Here is a 21,311-nt window from a genome sequence, read left to right on the forward strand (position 1 = left end):
GACCGCTCCTGGTGACCTGGCTCCTGACGACCTGGCTCCTGACAACCTGGGTAAATGACCTGGCTCCTGACGACCTGGGTAAATGACCTGGCTCCTGACGACCTGGGTAAATGACCTGGCTCCTGACGACCTGGGTAAATGACCTGGCTCCTGACGACCTGGGTAAATGACCTGGCTCCTGACGACCTGGGTAAATGACCTGGCTCCTGACGACTTGGGTAAATGCCCTCAAACCTAGTTTTTAAAAAAAGAGGTGAGCGAAACATGCAAAGTGTAGTTTATATAAAAGTCTAGTAAGCTCTGAGTGTGTATTCCTGTGTGAGCGGGGCAACTTGGAGGTGTAGACAGGGCCGAGTCAGTGGAGGATGATTTGAGAGTCAGTCGACTCTCACTCTCTCACTAGATTAATTTCTGAGAACATCTGAAAAGATCATTTGTATGCTAATAGATTTCAGTTTGTATTGACTGCTATGTAGATTAAATGTACACTTCAAATGCAGCTGTCCTACAACATATCTGTACCTTCTTCTTGATCCCAATTGCATTGTGTCCATGTTCTGTCCTATAATAATTTCAAAGGAAGAGAAAATGTGTCAAGCAATTAAATATATATATTAAATAAATATTGAAAGATAAATGGCATTGACATACAATGTAATGTAAAATAGAAGAACATATTGGAGAAAGCACTAGCCAATACAGTATTGCCATACAGTAACAGTACTGCCATACAGGCCTAATATCACATTTCAAGATATCTTTGTACACAAATTGTTCAATATTTTATCATTATACAAAAGAGGTAGTCTAGACACTGTATTAATACCATTATGCATTTGAATCCCATCTACAGCTACCATCTAAGATATTAATTTCCCTCCACAAGGGGGCGTACATGTAACGTTTCCAAAATGGGATAGTATTGTCCATGTGACGTTTCCAAAATGGGATAGTATTGTCCATGTAACGTTTCCAAAATGGGATAGTATTGTCCATGTGACGTTTCCAAAATGGGATAGTATTGTCCATGTGACGTTTCCAAAATGGGACAGTATTGTACATGTAACGTTCCCAAAATGAGATAGTATTGTCCATGTAACGTCTCCAAAATGGGATAGTATTGTACATGTAACGTTTCCAAAATGAGATAGTATTGTACATGTAACGTTATGCCCCCTTGTGAGTTAATAGTATTGCATGCTGTAGCAGGCTATATAAAGAGGAAGACCTCCATTGACGATTCAGTTCGTTGTAACATCTCGTCTGGACAGGTCACCGTCCTTAGGTAGTTAGTTAGTTAACGTTAGCTAGTTCATTATCACAAAAGTGAGAACTACTCTAGATTGGAAACTTACGTTAATGAGTGTAAAGCCATGTTGGCTTTATGGAAACGATATACAATATATGGGAAAGAATATAGTTCAGGGAAATAATCCAAACCTAGTTGTGACTAGTTAGGACATAACGTTAGCTAGCTAGATAACGGTACTGTACTGTAGCTCATACAACGCCGACGGTCAAACCCGGCTTTCTAATATTTACAGTAATTAACTATAGTAACGTTATGGAAGCTATCCACAGAAAACCATCATTGTCTTCGTTATTCATTATTAGTATGTTATATTATTATTATATAAATGATTTCTAGATATATTCAGAGCCAGACATCAACCCAATTTAACCTTATTAACTGTTGTCGCATCCAAACTTGCCACCATCGTTTTCAGTTGTAATTGCGAAGTTCCCGGAAGAAGTCCAGCAACAACGGAGGTTCCTCGATGAACCCACCTTCTAACAAGTTCTTTGAAGAACCTTTTGGGATTGTTTTTCATTGACCAAGAACCCTACAGTTCTTAGGGGATCTTTTTTTACATTTCATTTTTACATACTGAGACAAGGATATCCCTACCGGCCAAACCCTCCCTAACCCGGACGACGCTATGCCAATTGTGCGTCGCCCCACGGACCTCCCGGTTGCGGCCGGCTGCGACAGAGCCTGGGCGCGAACCCAGCCCAGCCTGGGCGTGAACCCAGAGACTCTGGTGGCGCAGCTAGCACTGCGATGCAGTGCCTTAGACCACTGCGCCACCCGGGGGACCAACACCTGCAATATCGGTAGTAAATTTCCACCTCACTGCAGAGCTTCTCTCTCTTTTCAGGGTTCACTAGATAGGCATGTTGTTGGATCGGGGCCCAGTCCCCCAAAGTCAAGCATTTGGGTTAGCACATCTGAGAATGAATCCTGATATTCCAGAAGAAGGGTAACAACGTCAATATAATTGTACCCAAAAATGGTCAGCTGGTTGCATAAATAATTATGATTACTAAATATTACATAATTGTAAATATCAAAACCAAATGTACACCCTTTTGTTGATATGTATTGGCAATACTTCCCTTAAGGGTGAGGCATGGAATAATAAAACATGTATCTTTTGTCAGGCTGGATGTTTGAAATATGAGGTCATTTGAGTGATGCTTCTTCAGTAGTGGAATAAAGACAACTAGCATTTGAATGTGGTCAAGAAATACTGGATTGATGTCAGATTGTTAATCAAATTGATTAGTACAATTTATTATACTGCTTTCATGTGTGTATATACACAAACATCTGCAACAATTATCATATTACCAATATTTTTTTAAACAAGCAGCTTTTTCAACTCGTAGATAACAGCTAGCTACATTTTGAAGTGCTGAATTTTGATTAAAGTGGGTCACCAACACGGTAAGTGTAACACAGCTCTTTTTTTGTTAGTCAATTTTGGTTAAATAATACTCTTTCAATTCAGAGCCTGGATTTCCCCCTGAGGCTAATATCCATATCATGCTGCAATCAATTGAACAGGGCAAACGATAAGGTAGAACATCATTAAAATACTCCTACTACAATGTTAAAACATTCTACATTGTGACATCATTAAAATACTCATACTACAATGCTAAAACATTCTACATTGTGACATCATTAAAATACTCCTTCTACAATGTTAAAACATTCTACATTGTGACATCATTAAAATACTGCTTCTACAATGTTAAAACATTCTAAATTGTGACATTATTTCATTGATATCATGAAACAACTTCTTCATGTATGCATTTTCTGATGTTTGATCAGAGATCTTTTATCAGAGTATCTCTTGTCACATTGATCACAGCTATGAGGTTTCTCTCCTGTGTGTGTTCTCTGGTGTGAAGTCAGATGGCTTGATGTAGTATAACTCTTCCCACATTGATCACAGCTATAAGGTTTCTCTCCTGTGTGTGTTCTCTGGTGTGAAGTCAGAGAGCTAGATATAGTAAAACTCATCCCACATTGATCACAGCTATAAGGTTTCTCTCCTGTGTGTGTTCTCTGGTGTGAAGTCAGATTGCTTGATGTCGTAAAACTCTTCCCACATTGATCACAACTATGAGATTTCTCTCCTGTGTGTGTTCTCTGGTGTGAAGTCAGATTGCTTGTTGTCATAAAACTCTTCCCACATTGATCACAACTATGAGGTTTCTCTCCTCTGTGTGTTCTCTGGTGTGAAGTCAGATTGCTTAATGTAGTACATCTCTTCCCACATTGAGCACAGCTATAAGGTTTCTCTCCTGTGTGTATTCTCTGGTGTGATGTCAGCTGGCCAGATCTACCAAAACTCTTCCCACATTGACCACAGCTATAAGATTTCTCTCCTGTGTGTTTTCTCTGGTGTACAGTCAGAGAGTAAGATGTAGTACATCTCTTCCCACATTGACCACAGCTATAAGGTTTCTCTCCTGTGTGTATTCTCTGGTGTGATGTCAGCTGGCCAGATCCACCAAAACTCTTCCCACATTGATCACAACTATGAGATTTCTCTCCTGTGTGTGTTCTCTGGTGTGAAGTCAGATTGCTTGATGTAGTAAAACTATTCCCACATTGAGCACAGATATAAGGTTTCTCTCTGGTGTGATGTCAGCTGGCCAGATCTATCAAAACCCTTCCCACATTGACCACAGCTAAAAGGTTTCTCTCCTGTGTGTTCTCTGGTGTACAGTCAGAGAGCAAGATTGAAAAAAACTCTTCCCACATTGACCACAGCTATAAGATTTCTCTCCTGCGTGTGTTCTCTGGTGTGAAGTCAGATTGCTTGATGTAGTACATCTCTTCCCACATTGATCACACCTATAAGGTTTCTCTTCTGTGTGTATTCTCTGGTGTGATGTCAGCTGGTCAGATCTACCAAAACTCTTCCCACATTGATCACAGCTATAAGGTTTCTCTCCTGTGTGTACTCGCTCGTGTATTTTAAGTTCTGATGAAGATTTGCAACCTTTCCCACAGTCAGAGCAGCAATGAGATTTCTTCCCTGTGGGTCTCTGCTGGTGTTTCTGGAGGAGTTCTGATGTGGAGAGACTCTTCTCTGCCTCGTCAGCATCATGTTGTTGTTGAGGCTCCCCAGAGGATCCACGATAGTCCCGTATCTCTCCTGTGCGAACAACAAAGTCAGATGATTAAAAGCCCACAACAGTGGAAATCCACTGTAAAAGGTGATGCCAACAGCGTAGCCATGATGTTGTACAACAATTGACGTCTGTAATGAATGTAATGATTATTTGACAATTGTCTTAAAATGAGCAAGAATAGTCATATTTTAGTAGTAACGTCGATGATTGTAGGCTAGAAATAAGTTATTCATGTTGTTGAAACTAAGCACTGTGCCAGACGACTTTTGGTCTCCAATATAAGCCCCTTTCTGAGTTTAATAAAATTGCGGCACGAGGGCGATGCACATGCAATTTGGTTGTAGAAACTCCTCCCTGCTAATGAGGAAACCGACAGTTATGGATGTAGTATATCTGTCTGGAGCAAAACTGGTGAGCAAAGATTTTAGTTTTTCACAGTGTATTCTGAATGTGAATGGGGGAAAACTCAGGGGAGTGCATTTCACACTACTTTGGATTATAATTGTAAGGCTCGTTTGAATGTCCTGTGTAATATAATGTTTGCTACAGTATTTAGAAATATGTTTAATTATTGAAGAATCGCGTTAATGACAGTATCTATTTGGGTGTTGTCAATAAAGTTATGATTTTTTAAATGTATTTTTAATTACATTTTTCCCCCACCTTTATTTAACCAGGTGTCCAGTTGAGAACAAGTTCTCATTCACAACTGCGACCTGGCCAAGAAAAATCAAAGCAGTGCAACAAAAAAACAACACAGAGTTACACATGGGATAAACAAAAGTACAGTCAATAACACAATAGAAAAATCTATATACAGTGTGATGGAGTAAGGAGGTAAGGCAATAAACAGGCCATGCTATGGGTGGGTGTTGCTATGGTGACCAGTGAGCTGAGTTAAGGCGGAGCTTTACCTAGCAAAGACTTATAGATGACCTGGAGCCAGTGGGTTTAGCGATGAATATGTAGCGAGGACCAGCCAACGAGAGCATACAGGTCGTAGTGGTGGGTGGTATATGGGGCTTTGGTGACAAAACGGATGACACTGTGATGGACTGCATCCAGTTCGCTGAGTAGAGTGTTGGAGGCTATTTTGTAAATGACATCGCTAAAGTCAAGGATCGGCAGGATAGTCAGTTTTACGAGGGTATGTTTGGCAGCGTGAGTGTAGGAGGTTTTGTTGTGAAATAGGAAGCATATTCTAGATTTAATTTGGGATTGGAGATGTTTAATGTGAGTCTGGAAGGAGAGTTTACAGTCTAACCAGACACCTAGGTATTTGTAGTTGTCCACATATTCTAAGTCAGAACCGTCCAGAGTAGTGATGCTAGTCGGGCGGATGAGGGCAGCGATCGGTTGAAGAGCATGCATTTAGTTTTACTAGCGTTTAAGAGCAGATGGAGGCCACGGAAGGAGAGTTGTATGACATTGAAGCTCATTTGGAGGTTTGTTAACACAGTGTCCACAGAAGGGCCAGATGTATACAGAATGGTGTTGTCTGCGTCGAGGTGGATCAGAGAATCACCCGCAGCAAAAGCGACATCATTGATATATACAGAGAAAAGAGTCGGCCAGAGAATTGAACCCTGTGGTACCCCATAGAGACTACCAGAGGTCCGGACAACAGGTCCTCCGATTTGACACACTGAACTCTATCTGAGAAGTAGTTGGTGAACCAGGCGAGGCAGTCATTTGAGAAACCAAGGCTGTTGAGTCTGCCGATAAGAATGTGGTGATTGACAGAGTCGAAAGCCTTGCCTTAACCTTTATCACTAGACACCTCATAGTGAGCTACAGGTAGGAATCAGCAATGAATCCCAATAATGAGACACCTCTGGGGAGGGGTGTCAGCAACATAAAAAAAAAAATTTTGATACACTGCCGATTTTGCAGGTTTTCCTACTTACAAAGCATGTAGAGATCTGTAATTTTACACTTCAACTGTGAGAGACGGAATCTAAAACAAAAATCCAGAAAATCACATTGTATGATTAAGTAATTAATTTGCATTTTATTGCATGACATAAGAATTTGATCACCTACCAACCAGTAAGAATTCCGGCTCTCACAGACCTGTTAGTTTTTCTTTAACCTGTTTGGCGTGCAAGTCCGACGTCGGTACACTTATGACAACAGCAGAGTGCAGGGCGTGAAATTCAAAAGATATTTTTTTTAAATATTTAACTTTCACACATTAACAAGTCCAAGACACCAGATGAAAAGGTACACATCTTGTGAATCAAGCCAACATGTCCGATTTTTTAAATGTTTTACAGGGAAGACACAATATGTAAATCTATTAGCTAACCCCGTTAGCAAAAGACACCACTATTTTTACTCCATCAGTTTTTTACTCCATCAGTACAAATTCAACCAAATAAAGATATAAATAGCCACTAACCAAGAAACAACTTCATCAGATGACAGTCTGATAACATATTTATTGTATAGCATATGTTTTGTTAGAAAAATGTGCATATTTCAGGTATAAATCATAGTTTACATTGCAGCTACAGTCAGAAATTGCACCGAAAGCAGACAGAAAAATTACAGACCCCAACGCCAAATAACTAAATACTCATCATAAAACATTTCTGAAAAATACATAGTGTACAGCAATTGAAAGACAGGCATCTTGTGATTCCAGACAATATTTCCGATTTATTAAATGTTTTACAGCGAAAACAAAATGTAGCGGTATATTAGCATAGCCACAATAGCCAGAAACACTTGGGCGCCCACGACCAGTTCACATGCACGAAATAGCATCATAAAATGTTTCTTACTTTTGGTGATCTTCCGTCAGAATGTTGGACAAGGTGTCCTTTGTCCAGAACAGTCGTTGTTTGGATCTGGAATGGCAAATTTCTCTCTTCATTTAGCATGGGCACTTGCCAAGTGGCACGGATCTCTCCAACGTAAACAAAGTCAGAGAACGGAACACGGCAAAACTCCCGAAAAAATTTCAATAATCTGATTAAACTATTTTGTAAAAACATACTTTACGATGATATGGTCACATGTATCAAATAAAATCTAAACCGGAGATGTTAGTCGTCCATAACGACAGCTAAACAGAAGGCAAATCCATGTCCCCTTCCGCGCGCTCCAGAAACAGGAAATGGACGGTCACGTCATACAAAGAGCTTTAATTCCACCTCAGATCAAGATAAACACGAAATTTCTTCTCTCACCGCATCTTGACAACCAGGGGAAGGTGTATGAAGTGTACGTAGACTCTTACGTATCATGCCCATGTATAGGCAGGAAGTTGAACAGAGCATCGATTTCTGACATTCCACTTCCTGGTCAGGAAATGTGCTGCAGAATGAGTTCTGTTTCACTCAGAGAAATAATTCAAACGGTTTTAGAAACTAGAGAGTGTTTTCTATCCAATAGTAATAATAATATGCATATTGTACGAGCAAGAATTGAGTACGAGGCCGTTTGAAATGGGCACGATTTAACTGGCTACTCAATACTGCCCCTTGCAGCCATAAGAAGTTAAGAAGCCCTCCTGTTCCCCACTCATTACCTGTATTAACTGCACCTGTTTGAACTCGTTACCTGTATAAAAGACACCTGTCCACACACTCAATCAAACAGACTCCAACCTTTCCACAATGGCCAAGACCAGAGAGCTGTGTAAGGACATCAGTGATAAAATTGTAGACCTGCACAAGGCTGGGATGGGCTACAGGACAATAGGCAAGCAGCTTGGTGAGAAGGCAACAACTGTTGGCGCAATTATTAGAAAATGGAAGAAGTTCAAGATGATGGTCAATCACCCTCTGTCTGGGGCTCCATGCAAGATCTCACCTCGTGGGGCATCAATGATCATGAGGAAGGTGAGGGATCAGCTCAGAACTACACGGCAGGACCTGGTCAATGACCTGAAGAGAGCTGGGACCACAGTCTCAAAGAAAACCATTAGTAACACACTATGCAGTCATGGATTAACCTGTTGAGGCTAGGGGGTGCTGTTGTCACTATTTCTGGAAATCGTGTAATTTTTAAACGGCTTCCTACTCAATTCTTGCTCGTACAATATGCATATTATTATTATTATTGGATAGAAAACAGTCTCTAGTTTCTATAGCCGTTGAAATTTTGTCTCTGAGTGGAACAGAACTCATTCTACAGCAATTTCCCTGACATGGAGTCAGATTTCACACATTTTGGCCCCTGATCTGGAGTCAGTTTAAAGGCCACTGTGAACGCTATGAGCATACAGACACTGCTTACGTCTTCCCCTGGATGCCTTTACGTGATGACGCTTTGAATGGCGTCGATTGCGCAATCACAGCCACTATAAATGAAAAAAACCTGTAGGTAGGAACTCTTTTCCAGATGCGTCGGGCGCGCGGTGGACACTGACCCTGCTCTTTTTCCAAGCATTAGTGTAGCCAGTTATATTTCTCCGGTCATGTTTCTACTCGTTATAGGAGTTAAAAACATCATAAGGTAGCTAATTTAAACCGTTTTATAGCAATTTATATCCGTTTAGTGCGATTTTGGGACATTTATTTCTGAGACACTGTGAATCTCTGGGCACGGTTCCAGTTCATGCCGAACGCAATGGGCATTTCTACATGGCAAGAGGACAGCTTTCGACCAAAAGACGATTAGACCCAAGAAAGGATTCTTTGCCCAAGATTCTGATGGAAGAACAGCTCAAAGTAGGAACAATTTATTATGATAAATCGTGTTTCTGTCGAAAAATGTTAATCGCTTATGACGCCATCTTGTTAGACATAGCTTCGCTTGGCGCAAACTGTATTGAAAAGTAAGGATAATTTAAAAAATGTAAATCAGCGATTGTATTAAGAATTAAATTGTCTATCAATCGCTGTCCACCCTATATTTTTTAGTCACGTTTATGAGTATTTATGTATACGACTAGATCACTGTCTAATATGGCGCACGACATTGTCTGACCAGCTGGGCAACTTTTGTCATTGTCTAACCATGATTTTGGTGGCTAAATATGCACATTTTCGAACAAACTGTATATGGATTGTGTAATATGATGTTACAGGAGTGTCATCGGAAGAATTCTGAGAAGGTTAGTGAAAAAATTAATATATTTTGGCGATGTTTACGTTATCGCTCTCTTTGGCTAGAATCAATGCTCTGGTAACGTTTGCATATGTGGTATGCTAATATAACAATTTATTGTGTTTTCGCTGTAAGACACTTAGAAAATCTGAAATATTGTCTGTATTCACAGGATCTGTGTCTTTCGATTAGTGTATGCTGTGTATTTTTACGAAATGTTTGATGATTAGTAATTAGGTAAACACATTGCTCTATGTATTTATTCTAGTCCATTTGTGACGGTGGGTGCAATTGTAAACTATGACATCTACCTGAAATATGCACATTTTTCTAACAAAACCTATCCTATACCATAAATGTTATCAGACTGTCATCTGATGAGGTTTTTTCTTGGTTAGTGGCTATCAATATCTTAGTTTAGCCGAATTGGTGATAGCTACTGGTGTTGGTGGACAAATAAAAGATGGTGTCTTATGCTAATGTGTTTAGCTAATAGATTTACATATTTACATATTGTGTCTTCCCTGTAAAACATTTTAAAAATCGGACATGTTGGCTGGATTCACACGATCTGTGTCTTTCATTAGCTGTATTGGACTTTAATGTGTGAAAGTTAAATATTTAAAAAAAATATTTTTTTTGAATTTCGCGGCTCTGCCTTTTCAGTGGGGGTGGGGGGGGGGGGTGCCGCTAGCGGCATCCCAGTCCTAGACAGGTTAAAATCCTGCAGCGCACGCAAGGTCCCCCTGCTCAAGCCAGCGCATGTCCAGGCCCGTCTGAAGTTTGCCAATGACCATCTGGATGATCCAGAGGAGGAATGGGAGAAGGTCATGTGGTCTGATGAGACAAAAATAAAGCTTTTTGGTCTAAACTCCACTCGCCGTGTTTGGAGGAAAAAGAAGGATGAGTACAGCCCCAAGAACACCATCCCAACCGTGAAGCACGGAGGTGGAAACATCATTTTTGGGGATGCTTTTCTGCAAAGGGGACATGACGACTGCACCGTATTGACGGGAGGATGGATGAGCCCATGTATTGCGAGATCTTGGCCGACAACCTCATTCCCTCAGTAAGAGCATTGAAGATGGGTCATGGCTGGGTCTTCCAGCATGACAACGTCCCGAAACACACAGCCAGGGCAACTAAGGAGTGGCTCCGTAAGAAGCATCTCAAGGTCCTGGAGTGGCCTAGCCAGTCTCCAGACCTGAACCCAATATACAATCTTTGGAGGGAGCTGAAAGTCCGTATTGCCCAGCGACAGCCCCGAAACCTGAAGGATCTGGAGAAGGTCTGTATGGAGGAGGAGTGGGCCAAAATCCCTGCTGCAGTGTGTGCAAACCTGGTCAAGAACTACAGGAAACGTATCTCTGTAATTGCAAACAAAGGTTTCTGTACCAAATATTAAGTTCTGCTTTTCTGATGTATCAAATACTTATGTCATGCAATAAAATGCAAATGAATTACTTAAAAATCATACAATGTGATTTTCTGGATTTTTGTTTAGATTCCGTCTCTCACAGTTGAAGTGTACCTATGATACAAATTATAGACCTCTACATGCTTTGTAAGTAGGAAAACCTGCAAAATCGTCAGTGTATCAAATACTTCTTCTCCCCACTGTATAGTGTTTTATGACAAACCTTTTTTACAAATACGTCAAGACACCAACTTAGACTTTACAGTGAAATGCTTTACTTACAAGCCCTTAACCAACAGTGCAGTTCAAGAAGAAGAAAACGTTTACCAAGTAAAATAAAAAGTAATAATAAAAAGTAACACAATGAGAATAACAATAACGAGGCTATATACAGGGGGCCCCGGTACTGAGTCAGTGTGGAGGTTATATACAGGGGGCACCGGTACCAAGTCAGTGTGGAGGCTATATACAGGGGGCACCGGTACCGAGTCAGTGTGGAGGTTATATACAGGGGGCACCGGTACCAAGTCAGTGTGGAGGCTATATACAGGGGGCACCGGTACCGAGTCAGTGTGGAGGCTATATACAGGGGGCACCGGTACCGAGTCAGTGTGGAGGCTATATACAGGGGGCACCGGTACCGAGTTAGTGTGGAGGCTATATACAGGGGGCACCGGTACCGAGTCAGTGTGGAGGCTATATACAGGGGGTACCGGTACTGAGTCACTGTGGAGGCTATATACAGGGGGCACCGGTACTGAGTCACTGTGGAGGCTATATACAGGGGGCACCGGTACTGAGTCAGTGTGGAGGCTATATACAGGGGGCACCGGTACCGAGTCAGTGTGGAGGCTATATACAGGGGGCACCGGTACTGAGTCAGTGTGGAGGTTATATACAGGGGGCACCGGTACCGAGTCAGTGTGCGGGGTTACAGGCTAGTTGAGGTAATCTGTACATGAAGGTAGGGGAGTGTAGTAACTATGCATAGGTAAGAAACAACCAGTGAGTAGCAGCGGTGCACAAACGGGGGGAGGGGGGGGGGGGTCAATGTAAATTGTCCGGTGGTGATTTATGAATTGTTCAGCAGTCTTCTGGCTTGGGGGTAGAAGCTATTGAGGAGGCTTTTGGTCGTAGACTTGGCGCTCCGGTACCACTTGCCGTGCAGTAGCAGAGAAAACAGTCTATAACTTGGGTGACTGGAGTCTCTGACAATTTTGTGGGCTTTCCTCTGTCACCGCCTATTATATAGGTCCTGGATGGCAGGAAGCTTTGCCACAGTGATGTACTGGGCTGTTCGCACTACCCTCTGTAGCGCCGAGCAGTTGCCATACCAGGTGGTGATGCAACCGGTCAGGATGCTCTCGATGGTGCAGCTGTATTACCTTTTGAGGATCTGGGGACCCATGCCAAATCTTTTCAGTCTCCTGAGGGGGAAAAGGTTTTGTTTTGCCCTCTTCATGACTGTCTTGGTATATACCCACGTGGGTGATTGAAAGAGGAACTGAGGTCCACACTCCAGTCCAGTTGATGGTGGTAATGCACCTTAAAGTTGGTTTCCAACCACCATATAAAGTCCAAAGAAGAAAAAGAAGCCTAAAGGAAGGTGAAATTACGAGAAACGAATTTGGTTTATCGTTTGGGGTATTGCAACTGGTTACTTATTTTGATGTGATATGAAAGTATTGTGTGAAATTATTCTGAATTGATATGAAAGTACAGCGATTTATGTTTCTAGGAATGTATCGCAATTGAGAATGGATTCACATTTAGATGGAATATTTGACTATTTTACCTGCCAGAGCCAGTCTACCTCTGAAAATAACATACAGTCCTTGGACCTTGAGGAGTAACGGGGGCAGCAATCAGCAGTAGAAACAATAACAGGTCTATTGCACAATAACAATAACAAAGCGTACTCCCTGCCCGTTTCGGTAAAAAGCTGAGGGATGGGAATGAAGAAATGTAACCATCCATGATATCAACATTATAGTTTTAACCATGTTTTGAGGATATACAGTGTTTGTTTATATTTACTGACAAACATTGGAATAAAAAAAGCTCATATTTTGGGTTCTGATGGGGTACGACAGTTGAACTAAGCTCATGAGGCATTTATAAGTGAATTCTTAAAGACACAATGGGTACATATCATTAATGTATAAGTCCCAAAATGGATGTAACAACTGCTGATTGCCCCTTTAAGACTACATATTGGGCTAATCTAATAGGAGATATTGAGGACTACAGTATTGCAGGCATTGTCATTGGATGCATTTGATCAATTGTTAACGTTTTGTTGATGGTCCACTCTTGATGTTCTACACGTTACAGTGTAGCTTCAGCCATTCCCACAGAACAACATTAAAGTGTAGAACCCCTTTACTGCATATTGGTTCAACGACTGCAGAGACGGTACTTACTGGTGTTAAACAGATCTCCAACCTCCTCTTCTTCCTCCTCCAATGTGACAGTCATCTCTTCCTCCTCCTCTTTCACATCCTCCTCCTCTTTCACTCTGAACGCGTCTAACTCTTCTTTCACTGAAACGGCTTTCTCTTCTTGTTTTACTGTGACATCCTCTTCTTCCTTCTCCTCTTTAACGACAATGTTCAGCCCCAGAGCTTCATTCTCCGTCCAGATAACCTCTTCTTTAACAAGAGGGGAGTAGTTTAGGGAGCTCATGTTCAGGGATGTTAGCTAGCTAGCTATCCTTAGCGACTACGCTAGTGCTAACTTAACCAGCCAGCTACTATAGCTGACTAATACAAAATAACGTAATATTAAATTAAATAGGTTAACAAGTAGATACGACCTAAGTGTGTCGAAAACACAGTAGCTAATATACACCGAAAGCGTATAAATAGCTTGAATCTTTCGGCTATGTTGGCTAGCAAGCTACCGAGGTGGTTGACGAGCTGTTTGTGAAGAACCGTCCACTAGAATATACGTCACGCTGGCAGCGTCGCCTGAAAGACGCACATCGCCGTCTGCTGACTGGAGGGGAAACGCAGTTGAGGATCATATTTTATTTTCAGACAAAGATTATTTTAAATGGATTTAATTAAATAATACTATTATATTGAGAGATACAAAAACAGGAATGTGTTGATTGATTAGTGCGAGTAAAAAATGTTTACTACAGCACATTTAAGGCAGTTTCATTAAGTTATATTACATCTAAATTAGCTACTGTAGGTCCATACTGCTCCTACACGGTGTAACAATACATCATGTAGATGTATATAATGAACAGACTAGGTCTATACTGCTCCTACATGGTGTAACAATACATCATATAGATGTATATAATGAACAGACTAGGTCTATACTGCTCCTACATGGTGTAACAAAACATCATGTAGATGTATATAATGAACAGACTAGGTCTATACTGCTCCTATATAATGAACAGACTAGGTCTATACTGCTCCTACATGGTGTAACAATACATCATGTAGATGTATATAATGAACAGACTAGGTCTACTGCTCCTACGTGGTGTAACAATACATCATGTAGATGTATATAATGAACAGACTAGGTCTATACTGCTCCTACATGGTGTAACAATATATCATGTAGATGTATATAATGAACAGACTAGGTCCATACTGCTCCAACATGGTGTAACAATACATCATGTAGATGTATATAATGAACAGACTAGGTCTATACTGCTCTTACATGGTGTAACAATACATCATGTAGATGTATATACTGAACAGACTAGGTCTATACTGCTCCTTCATGGTGTAACAATACATTATGTAGATGTATATAATGAACAGACTAGGTCTATACTGCTCCTACATGGTGTAACAATACATAATGTAGATGTACACTACCATTCAAAAAGTTTGGGGTCACTTAGAAATGTCCTTGTTTTTTAAAGAAAATCAATTTTTTTCATTTATTTACCTCTTTTTGCTTTGTCATTATGGGGTATTGTGATGTCATTATTGGGTATTGTGTAGATTGATGAGGGGAAAAAATTATTGAATCAATTTTAGAATAAGGCTGTAACGTAACAAAATGTGGAAAAAGTGAAGGGGTCTGAATGCTTTTCCGAATGCATTGTATATATAGGGGCAGTACTTAGTGACATCACTTCATGAAACAGGAGGTACAAATATATAACATAGATTCACAGTATCAACATTCAATGTTTCAAAATATATGACCAAGCTGGAAGTGGAAACGCCAGCCCAGCCACAATCCTAGAGGGTCACTGATGATCAACCTCCTTCTTCACATCTGACTCCTGATGATCAACCTCCTCCTTCACATCTGACTCCTGATGATCAACCTCCTCCTTCACATCTGACTCCTGATGATCAACCTCCTCCTTCACATCTGACTACAGTGATCAATCCAGAGCGTTTTCTTTTTTGGGGAATCCCGATGGACGACGACATCGAATAGGACGTCATCACCACAACCGCCCACAAGTTAATTGTCATTCAGGTTATTAATGGGAAGAACATTAGCAATATGTCATGTCTGGTAACTTGTCTCGTTCAAAGGATTTACATTGGCAGGTGCACAGGGAGAAACCCCATTAAAAAAACTCAGTTGATCTTAAACTGCGGAAACACTTTTGGAAGTCTTTAACTGCATCAAAGTCTGTGGCCTGTGATGTTGGAACAAATGATAGTCCCTTATTATACAAGAGACAAAATCCACAAATTCTACAGCACAACGGCAGAGTCATGTCTTCAGTGTAAAACTAACAATGACTCAATAATCCTTCTGGGAATGTTATGATGTCATAAAGTTATGGGCGGAGTTAGAAAGTTGGCTGTCAGAAGTACAGTTATACAATGTAAAATTACTTTTAATCTGTCTGTCTGTATATTTCAAAACATGGCATTTGAGGGTGCAGTGAGATACCCCAGAGTTGGACGATACTTTTCTCATAAATCAGTTTTGGAAATACATAACGCCATCTAACCAATCAAAGAATGTTAACTATATGCAGTTATCTTAGCCAGCCAGCTAACATTAGCTATATGCACGCCAACCAGCTAACGTTAGCTATATGCAGTTATCTTAGCCAGCCAGCTAACATTAGCTATATGCAGTTATCTTAGCCAGCTAACATTAGCTATATGCAGTTATCTTAGCCAGCCAGCTAACATTAGCTATATGCAGTTATCTTAGCCAGCCAGCTAACATTAGCTATATGCAGTTATCTTAGCCAGCCAGCTAACATTAGCTATATGCAGTTATCTTAGCCAGCCAGCTAACAATTAGCTAAATGACATTAACTGCAGGTCAAAAGAGCAGCAACATACAGAATGAGGGAAAATCCCCCACATCCAAAATAGATAGATTCCAGAAGTCAGTCAGCGTGCTAGCAATAAGCCAAGGTGGAAAATGTTACAAAACTCCCGTAGTCTAATTCACAGAAAACATGCTGAAAAGTAGTGACTATGGTCAGTGAGCTGGAGCCCAACTACCGGAGACCAGTTAGAACCCAACTAAAACATGATGTGTGTTGAACGTGTTTGCATATCAAAAGATTAGGGACGAAATGAAGCTTCAAACTTCATTGATCACTGCTGATAAAGTGACACACTGCTTTGAAGTTTACTGCTAAGCGATTTCAGCGCATGCCTCGTAGCTCCGGTATCAAATGTAACACGTTACAGCGCGTGCTACCGTTGTTGTGTTGTTATCTTGACCAGTGAGCTGATTAACATCCATATCGAAAAGTTGACAAAACAAAAAGGAGCAAGCAGGTTGATTTCCTCTGTCATCTTGAGCCCACGGCAAGAATGCACCAGAGCCCACCGTGCTAACAGGTTCCCACTAGATAACACAACCACACAGTTAATGAAAAGCATGAGGTGAAGCTTGAGCTAGATATCAACCTATCGAGCTAGTGTGACCTTCCTGGTCTCTCAAGTCAGTGAGTCAACACAGGAAGGAGCAATGGATGGATAGTTCATTTATTTCCAAAGCTGCAATGATGGGACACACACAGTATGGATGAATGATCAGTAGTGACGGGATATAAATAGCACTCCCACAGCAATTCTCCATTAATCTGCCCTATAATATACTAACAAAAAAACAATTGAAATGTCTATCAAAGTCATTGTGATCATATAGTGGATTTAACAATTCCTACTAATTCATAATTTACTATAATAAATGAATCAATTGTTTCCATGTGTCTCATATTCACTACATCAGAATAAACTGTCATCCATTTTAGTATCAAAATATATCAAATTAACCTGGAAAATGACTAAATGTCCCCCTATGGTGGTTAAGAAGTATAATACACCTATACTAACAAAACCGGGCTGATGAATGGCTGGTGTTCATGAATTTATAAAACATATACTCTATACATTTGTCATAAATGACCTGCATTGATGAGACACACAGTGTGGATGAATGATCAGTAGTCGACAGGATATAAATAGCACTCCTAAAGAAGATGCATTTTCCAGTTAGATACCAATTTGAAAGAGGGAACTTTAGCATAAAACCCACATGGAAAACTGAGATTTGGCAAATAACATATAAAGAGAGGCTTACTTGACACCAAACCAACAACAGTAGTTACTAAAACATAAATTGCTAATGTATGATTTAAAAGGTGGATTTTATGATGTAATGTCAACTTTATATATTTCTATCCCGGGACTATTCCATTTTGAACTCACCCACAGCAATTCTCCATAAATCTGCTGTGGATTACCCAGATTCCCGAAATAAATTAATACATATGTGATCATTCAAAAACACAACTGGTTGTGCTTATAGGGAACCAGATCGTGAACACAACTAAGTTACTAAATCTTTAACCACACTGTATTGTTACACTGGTGAGTAAAAACTCATGCTTCCTACACTAACTTTTTGTCTGAACATTAAAATATATATTTTACGTCACACTAGCGTCATTGTCTTAAAGTCGCACATCTCCATCGCAGTCAGAGGTTCAGACTGAGCGTTACCCACTCCAGTCAGCTGATGGCGGTGTGCGATTTTAAGGCAATGCCGTTAGTGTGACGTATAATCTAGGGGACGGAACGCAATGCTGTTAGTGTGACGTATAATCTAGTGGACGGAACGCTTCTTTCAGCAGCAGCAACAGTTAGTCCGCCACCTCGGTAGCTTGCTAGCCAAAATAGCCGAACCCATAAAGCTCTTTAGACGCTTTAGTGTATATTAGCCACTGTATTTTAAACCCTTGTCTGTCGTCTAGTTAGTTAGTTATCCTATTTAATTTCATATTTACGGTGCTGTTGTTATTATTCAGCTAGCGGACTGGTTAAGTTAGCATTAGCCTAGCTAGCTAACATCTCCGACCATGAGTTCACTAAATGACTCTCTTCCTGCTGAAGAAGAGACGGTCTGTTGGACGGAGAAAGAAGCTCTCATCAAAGAGGAGGAGGAAGAGAAGGATGTTACAATACAAAAACAAGTAGAGGGTGAGGTTGTTACCCTGAAAGAAGAAGAGAAAGACGTTTCAGTGAAAGAAGACGAAGACGTTACAGTGAAAGAAGAGGCGTTCAGAGTGAAAGAGGAAGACGTTACAGTGAAAGAAGAGGGGTTCCGAGTGAAAGAGGAGGAAGGTGTTACAGTAAAAGATGAGGAGGATTCAGTTTTTGAAGTGAAAGCGGAGGAGGGGGAGAATACGGTCTCATCGGAAGAAGAGGAGGAAGAAACTGGATATCTGGGCCCGATTTCCCAAACGCAATTTAAGGCATCCAGTGGTTCTAAAGATGAACTTAGCCATAAGATGGTTTTGAGAAACCGGGCCGTGATTACCACTGGTAAGTACTGTCTTAAAAACAGAGGCACAAACTCTGCAGTTGTTGAACGGATGTTTGGTGTTAAAAGGGAAATCTGCAATTGCTACATCCATATTTTGACTTTTAAATTATTTATTTATAGCCATTGCTTCTTGGAGAATATAACAAATGCCTAATGAGCTTAGTTAAACTGTTGTACCCCATCAGAACCCCAAATAAGCTTTTTTACTCCAATGTTTAGAAACAATGTAAATCAACAGCCTCAACATGGTTAAAACTATAGTGTTGATATCATGGATGGTCAGTCCTTGCATCCATAGGGATGTCTATGAATTTGAGAGTAGTTAAATGTCTCCAGGCCCATCATCATCTTATTAGCCTTATCTTATTAGCCTTACTTGGCTCAATTGGTAGAGCATGGCGCTTGCAACGCCAGGGTTGTGGGTTCATTTCCCATGGGGGGACCAGGGTTCAATTCCCACGGGGGGACCAGGATGAATATGTATGAACTTTCCAATGTGTAAGTCGCTCTGGTCTGCTAAATGACATAAATGTAAAATGTAAATGTAATTAGCAAAACAGTTGTGGAATGACTGCTTTGTTATTGTTTCAACTTCAGATTGGTTGATTGTTGTGTTTTTTTTAAAGGGACAACCTAGTATTTAAACAGCAACAAAATGGCTGCCAAGAGACTTGGTTTGGTAAACAGCTGAGGGATGGGGTCTGGAGAAATGTAACCACTCTCAAATTCATAGAGAAACCTATTGTATCAACCTTAACCCAAAACCTAGGGACCTCGTCAAGAAGTTCAGACATCTTGGCGTAACAGTTATAAGGTGTTGGCTTGACGGTCACTGGACCCAGGTTTGAGTTCAGCTCAGGGCTTCCCCACGAATTCACTACACTATGAATACAAGGACTGGCCATCCATGATGTCATAATGATAGTTTAACCAGGTTTCTAGGATATATAGTATATTCTAGAATTCATCCATGATGTCATAATGATAGTTTAACCAGGTTTCTAGGATATATAGTATATTCCAGAATTCATCCATGATGTCATAATGATAGTTTAACCAGGTTTCTAGGATATATAGTATATTCTAGAATTCATCCACGATGTCATAATGATAGTTTAACCAGGTTTCTAGGCTATATAGTATATTCTAGAATTACCAACGTAGAATTAGAATATATATATTCTAGAATTACCAATTTGACCCCCACAGGAAATCTGTGGGGGTCAAATTGTTAGAGCTGTTGATAAGTCATTGTATAATATTCAGAATTTATTTTCATGCCATTACATCAATGCAGCCCAACCAGAAGAGAAGAAACTCTTCCTGAACCACCTCCTCTTGCTGTCCTTCATACATTCTGACGTTGCTGGTAATCGGCTACACAAGCAGTCGGCAACCTACATTTGGAGTGCAAATGTATCTTACCATTTCTACTGATCTGGTGCCAGTTATGATTTTCATATGTTCATTTTACTGGAACAGTTTCATTTAATTTATAATAGTATCTCAAAATCATTGTCTGTGATTAATCTACATTCTATGTAAATGAAAGTTATACAAATCTAAAAGTAACTTTTATTGCCATTGCCAACTATGTAAAAAATAGCCTACATAAAGCCAACAAATAAAAACATTGCAAATAAATGTCCTATAAATCGCATGGCCTGTCTAAAACAAACTTGAAACATTGTATAAAATATTCTGGGCCCTCAGTTTCCCGTGCCTGTGAGTTCTCGACCGACACAGCTGTAGGCAATTTGTGAAAGGGATAAGAAGTAATCAGGTATTTTATGACATTTCCACTGGATCAGAGCATTACGTTTTTCCCTTTTGTGCTGAGTGGTTATCGAAAGGGCGAGAGCTGGAAATATTTTACAAATACTTTGAGGAGTTATTCTCATTTGCAATTGACTTTGATTAGACTTTGTTTACTTGCTGTTTGAGGTGGGGGGAAAAATGTGCTTTGAGACGCTCCACAACTCAGTGGTGGTGCATTAAGACAATCAGAAATACTATCAGACATCCCCATATGGGCACATTTATAGGCCTACATTTGTGTGCAGGCCAGGTAGACTAGTCCTACTTCTATATGTGTAACCAGGTAGACTAGTTTTACATCTATATGTGTAACCAGGTAGACTAGTTTTACATCTATATGTGTAACCAGGTAGACTAGTCCTACTTCTATATGTGTAACCAGGTAGACTAGTTTTACATCTATATGTGTAACTAGGTAGACTAGTCCTACTTCTATATGTGTAACCAGGTAGACTAGTCCTACTTCTATATGTGTAACCTGGTAGCCTAGTCCTCCTTCTATATGTGTTGTCGGGTAGACTAGTCCTACTTCTATATGTGTAATCAGATAGACTAGTCCTACTTCTATATGTGTCACCGGGTAGACTAGTCCTACTTCTATATGTGTCACCAGGTAGACTAGTCCTACTTCTATATGTGTTGTCGGGTAGACTAGTCCTCCTGCTATATGTGTATTCGGGTAGACTAGTCCTCCTGCTATATGTGTAATCGGGTAGACTAGTTCTACTTCTATATGTGTAACCGGGTAGACTAGTTCTACTACTATATGTGTGACCGGGTAGACTAG

At 40.4% G+C, this 21,311-nt stretch overlaps 2 protein-coding genes across 2 annotated transcripts; one reads left to right on the forward strand and one right to left on the reverse strand.

Annotated features, from left to right (window-relative positions):
* Positions 1–1,894: 1,894 nt before the first annotated feature.
* Positions 1,895–3,925, reverse strand: LOC129842760 (zinc finger protein 180-like; the record flags this gene model as incomplete). Its single annotated transcript, XM_055911399.1, has 1 exon — positions 1,895–3,925. A coding segment is annotated over one exon (834 nt), but the record flags the coding sequence as incomplete, so codon positions are not given.
* A 14,037-nt stretch (positions 3,926–17,962) lies between these two features.
* Positions 17,963–20,350, forward strand: LOC129842758 (cilia- and flagella-associated protein 251-like). Its single transcript, XM_055911398.1, has 2 exons — positions 17,963–18,705; positions 20,004–20,350. Exons 1-2 carry the CDS (start codon positions 18,240–18,242, stop codon positions 20,141–20,143), a joined length of 606 nt encoding a protein of 201 aa, XP_055767373.1. The 5' UTR covers positions 17,963–18,239; the 3' UTR covers positions 20,144–20,350.
* Positions 20,351–21,311: the final 961 nt, after the last annotated feature.

Source organism: Salvelinus fontinalis, unplaced genomic scaffold (assembly GCF_029448725.1).
Source record: "Salvelinus fontinalis isolate EN_2023a unplaced genomic scaffold, ASM2944872v1 scaffold_0064, whole genome shotgun sequence".
NCBI lineage: Eukaryota > Metazoa > Chordata > Actinopteri > Salmoniformes > Salmonidae > Salvelinus > Salvelinus fontinalis.